This window comes from Aspergillus pseudonomiae (genome assembly GCF_009193645.1).
Source record: "Aspergillus pseudonomiae strain CBS 119388 unplaced genomic scaffold BDV37scaffold_218, whole genome shotgun sequence".
Classification (NCBI taxonomy): Eukaryota; Fungi; Ascomycota; class Eurotiomycetes; order Eurotiales; family Aspergillaceae; genus Aspergillus; species Aspergillus pseudonomiae.
Window position 1 is genome coordinate 6,357 of NW_022476210.1, and position 7,966 is coordinate 14,322.

A 7,966-nucleotide genomic window follows, 5' to 3' on the forward strand; every position below is an offset into this window, starting at 1 on the left:
GTGAGCTGCAGAAGACACTGGCCGGCCATTCAAACTGGGTCACAGCGGTCGCCTTCTCGCCGGATGGGCGACAGATCGCATCTGGCTCCGACGATCGAACTGTCAAGCTCTGGGATACTGCTAGACTCCTGAACTTATCGAAATATGTTGGACGCACTTTGGGTAGTCGCTTTAAGTTCCGTTCATGGCAGGAAATCAAGACATCAGCGCCCATTAGCGCCCTAAAATTTTCAGCAGATAACCAGTATCTTTCAACGAACACTGGCCTTGTTCGTCTCGGAAACATCCCTCCAGACAGACAAGTCACCAACTTCGACTCATTAAAAGATATTTATTTCGGAAACCAATGGATATACTATGGAGTTACTCCCCTCCTTCATCTACCATCAGATTTTCGGTCAACATGTTATGCTATACAAGGGGATAAACTGGCTATTGGATTCCGTAATGGTCAAGTTTGGAGCTTTGACATTGACCGAAGTAGCTTACAGCGCACGCTATCTTTATAGTAAAAGAGAATTTCTGAGTACTAAACCTTCCAACTCATGCTTTTTTATTCTAATACCTGTTCAAGACAGGGGGCTGGGGAAACATTCAAATTTATCGTAACAATTATTGCCACTGAAAAACTTTCAATATTTCTCGTAACTTCTGTCAATCAACAGTTTTCTGTCTATCCGTGGCGCCGCCACCCACCGCCTTGCCACCAACGAATACGTCTTAAGTCAGGGGCCCTCACTGCGTGATCAAGAGCTTATACTACGAACGACGCAACGCACAACAATAAGTTTCCACTGAAGTAACCCAGCCTTAGTCCCGCCAACACCCTTTTCTCAATGCAGTCACCGTGACAGAAATGATATTGTAGCAAGTCTATGCTATGTTTCTTCGACTGTCAGGCCAGCATGTCGGAAATGACCTCTCGCACTCTTCTCCCTTGCACCGACCTCAAACATGCACCACTCAAGAAAAGCATCAAAACTTTGTCCTGGGTTTTCCTCATAAAAGTACCAGTTTCGTTTAATAAACGCCTTCAGCTCGGCGAAGAACCCTTCTATTGGATTAAGGTCTGGTGAATATGGTGGCAAATATACTTACCTAACTCCTACGTTATAACACATCTCCTCGATCCGTTCAGAATGATGAAAAGAAGCATTATCCATTACTTGGACAGATTTCGGTTCAGGCCACCTTCCACAATGCTGGAGAAGCTGCTCGATAAAATCCGCAAAGACATCAGCATCAGTTGAGCCCTGAAATACTCTGGACAGAATAATGCCGTCTTGGGCGTATGCAGGAAGTATCTGATACCGCCGGTCACGGTGAAACCGGGACACTTGGACCGGTGCAATTCCCAATGGAGACCAACCTGTCCGTCTAAATCCTATCCGTTTATCGCACCCGGATTCGTCAACAAACACGAGATGATATGATTGGAATTCTGAAATAGCGTGGAGGTAGGCATCTCGTAGGTCCGTGTTACGTTCTTTTGCCAGAATACCAGGCAACTAGGCCAACTCAGGCCTCGACGAGGCTCCAAATTCGTCTGGAAAGTAATGGTTCAATGTTTAAAGGAAATTATATAGATAGATAGGATAGGGAGCTCCTTGCATATCGCCGACGGCGAGGGGTCAGCATATGAAATCATCATCATCATCTACTGTAGCTGGCTACGACTCCGATGCCTTTTGATCCTGACTGGATAGTGAATCCTTAGCCTTAAAAAAGTCCCTTGACATCGTTCTCACTGGGGGCGGATACTTTTGATCCTAATACTGTAAGTCTGTATACTATTTGTGGCTCAAGAGAAATGTACCAAGTCTGCAAACCACGGCAGGAACTTTTCGAAGGAGTCCGTATTGAAAGTAAAAGTTCGACCATCTTCACGGGTACGAAGGATCACACAAACATCAGCATCACATTCAATCCCAAACTTATGCGCACTCTTAAATAGACTCCTGCGTAGTCTATATTTCTGTTGACTCTTTGCTCGTGGACTGTTTGAGCGCCGTGGTCTGGGTATAGTCTGACAGGCCATATCTATACGATAGATTCTATTCAGGTCAGCTTGGTTGGAGGCAGGATTGAGAGGATTGAGCCCAATGTATACTTATAGGTATATACCGTGGTCTTGGTTTTTCTTGGAAAGCAGTAAATTAAACTGGATATATAGTCAGTAGCTGTAATATCTTTCAGATCTATTAGAATATAAAAGTTGAGCCATAATACAAGTAATAAAACTGTATAGTAAGTAAATGTTTGTAATACGTAAAGAAATTAATTATCCTTTTATTTTCGGCTATATATATTTAAACAAAGTTGAAACTTAATACCTAGTTAAATTTACGGCTACTTTCGGTCTTAACACCTAGATTCTAATTACCATAAGTGGACTAACAAAAAATCCAGTCTAACAACAGGTTACAGAATATATGATTTTGAAATATATCAGCTGTGGTATATTGTCGGTGTAAATTACATAATATTTAATATTAATATACTGAGTGTTATTTACATAGCGCCTTTTAAATCAAAAATTCGTGGGGCGATATTGAGCATATTCTGCTAGTTTCTCTGTATTATTGTACATGCTGACTCTGGGAGATCGGGGCCTAACTAGGGTTACTCGGCTTATTAATATACACTAAATTAACTACCAAAACATCTAATTACTAGGATGTGAGTCCCCTAACCCATATATAATTAAGTATATCAATTTACACCAATCAGACCATTTGCCTTCAATGACTAAGGATAATTCCATCTATTTATAGACTAGAAGATCTATAATAAAATAAGAGTATACAAAACCCGGACATTGTTTTCGCAACTTAGTGTATACAATGCCATAATTTCTTTCAGAGAACATAATTCCACTGTCGTGTAGATAATTGTATCTTCCCGCTAGAGATTAAATAGCAGCAGTGTGTATTTGATAAGGCTCACAATGCCTCACGGATATACTAAGCATAAGCCGGCCTTCTGTTCCCGCTCGTGCTCCTCCCTAATCTTCTCCATCCTCCAAAATTTATAATAAAGAGCCAATGCCAATGAAGTTATGGCTGACAACGCGGTTACAATTACTGTCAGGAGAGACATAATTGACCACTTGCCACCTTTTGCTGTATAGACATTGACAATTGTTGTAAGAAATCCAGCACTCGCATTGAGAGAAGTAGGTCTATATTCTATCAGTGTCAGATCGAACAATGTACCAGGAGTAGCTTACATATATAAACGATTTATAAGCCAAAGATAATTATGCCTCCAGCGGAAATATAGGAACACCATAACAGCTGCGCCGATAGCAAGCAAAGAGCATGCTATACCCACAAGAGGAGGATTCTGAATAGTATTTAGAATAATCTGAGAATTGTTTTCAGACAGTCCACTTTTTACAGTATCAGTTTTCTGGAGTGTTGTGAAAGTCCCGGGAATAACGAGATATCCTGCCAACAGGATCCAAGCAGCAAAACTAGAAAGTAGGTTATACCCCCAATGAATATCTGCGAGTTCCCGAAGCATATGCTCATATTCGGTGTCCACAATCAGGTTTGTTGCTTTGCGGTTAACTTTTGGTTTCTCAGCGATGTCAGGGAGCTCGGTATTCTGTCCCTCGCACAGCTCCCTAGATGGGATTATGTTTATACCAGGGCTCATAGTAGAGATATTCGTACACCTAGAGCAATGCGAAACAGTGTACTATGAATATAAGACGATGAAGGAGTTGAGTTAATATAGTAAACTGTTAAGCCGTGTACCTATTAATAGTATCGCTAATCTCCCTGTTATTTTACCATCCAGCAATTTACAGGTAATACTTGCTTCACCAGTGTCACACTATCATCTTATTGGGCACCTCTGAGCTGTTTCATTAGATAGCAAAGTTACACAATATCTAGTTCAGAGATAAATGAAGGAGACACTGCCTGCTTAAAATAGAACCTACGCATAAATATAGATATAAAGAATTACAGTTCCTATTGAAACAATTATTCAAAGATACTATCGAACTCTTATATTACTATTATTAGATAAATCGGGCAGTTATTATTGCGAAAAAAAAAACTCTCAGTATTACAACAGTATAAACTACTATATTTACTAGGCAATAAATACACAATATATAAATTCGCTCAGCCTAGTCCTCATCACGTTTACTGTTATATAAACAATGCTAGCTTCTAACCATAGCACACAAAAGATTGACTGGTCGAAGACACCATGAGCCAGAGTTGAATTTCATAAGTGGATGCTTGAAACGTCGTATCAGCCGTGGTACTGTAAGGTGAAATAATATATCAAGGCCTTGTTTAATCTAGGAAGAGCTTACCTGAAGTAGTTGGTCAATTGTTGTGTCCTGTGGTGCACCAGTAAAATCATGGGCCAGTAATTCCATGATTCCACGACCCCCAGTGTTTAATTGTAGGCCTAGAAGTTTTCGCACAATTTGTAAAGTTGCCATGATATCTCTTGATCTTTCTTCATCATTTAACTCACGGCCCATACTCTCGCCGATTCTTGCTAGGATCTATTAGTTGAAATAGATATATTGTAGGATAGTAAGATATACCAATCTTAACGTCGCCGTTTTTATGGATGTAGATATTCTCTTCTCGGATATTGCCGTGACTGATGTTAAGAGTATCGTGGATATATCTCAGGCCTTGGAATATCTGATTTTTAGTCAGCAAGGACCTCCTCCTGGAAATGGGGTTTATTTCTGTACCTGGTAGCAAACTGTAGCTACTTCAACTTCTCCCAGTTGAAATATTGGCCGTAAAGTCTGGATCTCTTTCAGTGAAATACCCTCCCACTCCGGATAAAACAAGAATAGCGATTGCTCCGTTACAAACACTTCCTTGAGGTTAAACAAGTGCTTGTGAGAGGTTTCTCTGAGACTGTGTAATGGTATATCATGTTGACTTCTATTAACCCTAGTCACAAAAGAGACAGGCATATCTTCAGTGAACTCGATGGCGTCAACACCACCCCAAGCAGGCTCTAGGCCAACGAAGAGGCGGTCCATTGTGAACGGGTTACCATGCTTAACGAATTCTAGCGGTTCTATAGAGCCAGTCGGCGTCTCAGGGTTGGCGGCGCGACCATTAGCCTCGGGTAAAGACAGCTGGATTGGTGATCCCAAAACTCTTGTTGAAACCATATTTTTGGTGATACCGACAGCTATCTTGATGTTAAGACAGTTTATATTAGCGGATTGATACAAACACTTCTTCATAGTTTTAGAATGGGTGGTAGTACGTACCTTTTATTCAGCAGCAACACAAACAAGCATTAGCTAATAAGAACAGGACACAGCTGTATCTCTGAGGTGGAATATAAGATATTATATTTAGTATGCGTATAATTCAACTCATGTCTTATTAAACAGGCATTTTATTCGCCTTCTTACGGCATTTAAGCGGAGATAGTCCTCTTGCACATGACCATTACAGGGGTCAGATAGGTTTACACCACCTAATAGAACTTAGCCGTACTGGCCAAGAACTTACAGCTGTATCGACTTTGATACTCGAGCTTTCATGAGTCTGGATACGAACGAGATACAGAACCGGCCTGTTCGGTTCTCAGCGCTATATTGGGAACGTTCCGATACAATCCTTGTCTGCGCTGTAATTTATTGAGAAATCCTTGCCATTGCCTTGGAAGAGGGGTAAAGAAAAGAAACCGAATACTACCTCGTATCCGATGTACCCACAAGGTACCCTTGTGTTTGTGCGATTGGTTACCAATACATTGGAACAGTTAGTTGGCCATTTGACCCGCAGGATGCCAAGCCATCCTGGTAGTATAATCAACTATACGGAGTAATCTTAAATTATATATTTATTAAAAAAAATAAAATGTTTATTTTATTTTCAACATTACAGAAGTTTTAAGAATATTTCTATTTTTTATAATATTAATATTGGCCTCAGCTAAAGCCATTACTATATAGTCAGCTAGCAAGTAACTTCTAACCAAGAGAAATATATCTATTTCTTGAAGAGATTCCCAGTTAATTTATAATTATATAATAATCAAGTAGAAGTGCTTCCTATTAGTTCTACGTGATATTAGAATATTTAGAAAAGACTTTATCTCTGCCTGAGGCCAATAGTACTAGCGTAGTTTTATTACTTTAGGAATATACCTCCGTAGTATTGAAAGGAACAATAACACTGTATTCTGGTGGGTATAATTCTTCTATCTGTAATTTTGCTTTCTTCGAGGCCGGTAACTTAAAGTACAGGGTCTCATATAGTGGCCTGTAAATTACCACTAACGGTGTCGATGGTGCTCTGTAATGATAAAATTACCAATATACTGTAAAAGCGGATAATCAGAAACCTTGAACCCAGGTGTCCATAGAAAGTATTTCTTAGTATGGCTAAATATTAGCTGTTGTCTTGGCACTCAAAAGCGGCCAAAAGGATTTTTATTTGTCAGCACTTGTATTTATTCCAATATCGGGTGTACCTGCTGTCTGCTTCAATGATGCATGTTGCCTTCTGACTTTTCTACCGCTATAGCTGTCCTTTAACTGTCTTCACCCACAACAAGGCTCAACTGACAAGTTACCATAGTCTATTCTACTTGTTTAATAAGTGCCATGCGTGACCGACGAGGTCGGGATACAATGCTCCCGACGCAATTTCCTAAACCAAGACCTCTACTGCAAAGTGATCAGTTATATAGCACAGAAAAAAGCGATACAGTTACGGGTTCTGGTAATCTGGCAGTCAGCCTAACAACACATCGAGAAGATAGCTCTAGCAGGGAAGCTTATATTAGTAAAGCAGAGCCATTTACACCAATATCTCCGAATACCAACAAATCCCGCTTTTCTGCAGGGGTTTGGACTAAGTACCAAGAATTTTGGGAGTCTGACCAGGGTGGACTAGGTATGGTAGCGCATGATAATACAATTGATCACAACATTGTTGTGATTAAAAGGTTGAGGATCCATGCAGGTAGCCGGCAGTATGGACTACTTCGCAAGGTCTCCGAAGAGAAGCCACCAAATATTGTCCGTCTTATAGATGTTTTTACAGATAACCCATCGATACACTTGGCCTATGAGTCCCTCGAAACATCGTTGCATCAGGTTCAAGCTACCTGCCACCAAGATATCACAGAAATTGAGCTGGCAATTATAGCGAAAGAGGTAGGTGAGCATACGGTAGATATCTAATTTATATATTTAACACCATTAGGTACTCCATGGGCTTCGGTATATCCATAGCGAGCTGCAAGTTGCGTATGGACAACTTTGTCCTAGAAATGTTCTACTCTCGTACTACACATGTGACGTTAAATTGGGTATTGCATGCCCTGGTAAAGATCATGATACGCAGGTATTAACCCTCTATAGCAAACATTGCTGAATCCATCATGAAGCCCCCAACACAAAATTTCACGGACGATCTGAAGACTGTTGGAACTCTCCTGGTACGACTTAAGGAACCTGGTACCTTTCGACGCAACCCAGAAAACCTGGCACTGGAGAATGGGTGTGATATCAGTGATTACTGTAAGAGTTTTATTTCCCAAACTGCTACTCTCAGCTTAAAAGATTTGATTAATGTAAGTTTTGTCAGGCATAGATTTGAGACTATTTGAATGCTAATACAAACTCGACACAAAAGCACGAATTTCTACTTAAGTCCCCGGGTATTGGTCGACTCAGGATATTTATCTATCGAGCGATGGCTTGTGCAGCTAGGTTTTCTTCGACATACAGTAAACTCTCGGAGTAGTTAGCTAAATTTACTTGTGAAAGGCGCTTATATAATTTCTACATAGTCTTTTCCGACATAGGAAGTGAAGCACAGTTTGCAGTAGGCACTTGAGAAGCGAAGTATTAAGAACCAACTCCCAATAGTTGACTATAGTAGTGTATCGACGGCAGTCTGGTATCGACGACAGTCTAGTATCGACGACAGTCTAGTATCGACGACAGTCT

The 7,966-nt window shown here is 40.5% G+C and overlaps 4 protein-coding genes across 4 annotated transcripts in view; 2 read left to right on the forward strand and 2 right to left on the reverse strand.

Annotated features, from left to right (window-relative positions):
- Positions 1-632, forward strand: part of BDV37DRAFT_88930 (WD40 repeat domain-containing protein) — a 3,561-nt gene extending 2,929 nt beyond the window's left edge. Inside the window, exon 5 of the mRNA XM_032091385.1 lies at positions 1-632. This exon is cut by the window's left edge and continues 8 nt beyond it. Coding sequence (XP_031934216.1) covers positions 1-509 — 509 coding nt within the window. The 3' untranslated portion in view covers positions 510-632.
- Positions 633-2,952: 2,320 nt separating this feature from the next.
- On the reverse strand, positions 2,953-3,525 carry BDV37DRAFT_277318 (uncharacterized protein; the record flags this gene model as incomplete). Its single annotated transcript, XM_032085740.1, has 2 exons — positions 2,953-3,181; positions 3,230-3,525. 2 exons carry the CDS (start codon positions 3,523-3,525, stop codon positions 2,953-2,955), a joined length of 525 nt encoding a protein of 174 aa, XP_031934217.1.
- A 793-nt stretch (positions 3,526-4,318) lies between these two features.
- On the reverse strand, positions 4,319-5,164 carry BDV37DRAFT_289888 (kinase-like protein; the record flags this gene model as incomplete). The annotated part of the gene is made up of 3 exons (XM_032088577.1): positions 4,319-4,524; positions 4,574-4,676; positions 4,730-5,164. The coding sequence occupies 3 exons, from the start codon at positions 5,162-5,164 to the stop codon at positions 4,319-4,321; spliced, it is 744 nt and encodes a 247-aa protein (XP_031934218.1).
- A 1,743-nt stretch (positions 5,165-6,907) lies between these two features.
- On the forward strand, positions 6,908-7,760 carry BDV37DRAFT_289889 (kinase-like domain-containing protein; the record flags this gene model as incomplete). The annotated part of the gene is made up of 4 exons (XM_032088578.1): positions 6,908-7,168; positions 7,218-7,323; positions 7,376-7,587; positions 7,650-7,760. The coding sequence occupies 4 exons, from the start codon at positions 6,908-6,910 to the stop codon at positions 7,758-7,760; spliced, it is 690 nt and encodes a 229-aa protein (XP_031934219.1).
- Positions 7,761-7,966: the final 206 nt, after the last annotated feature.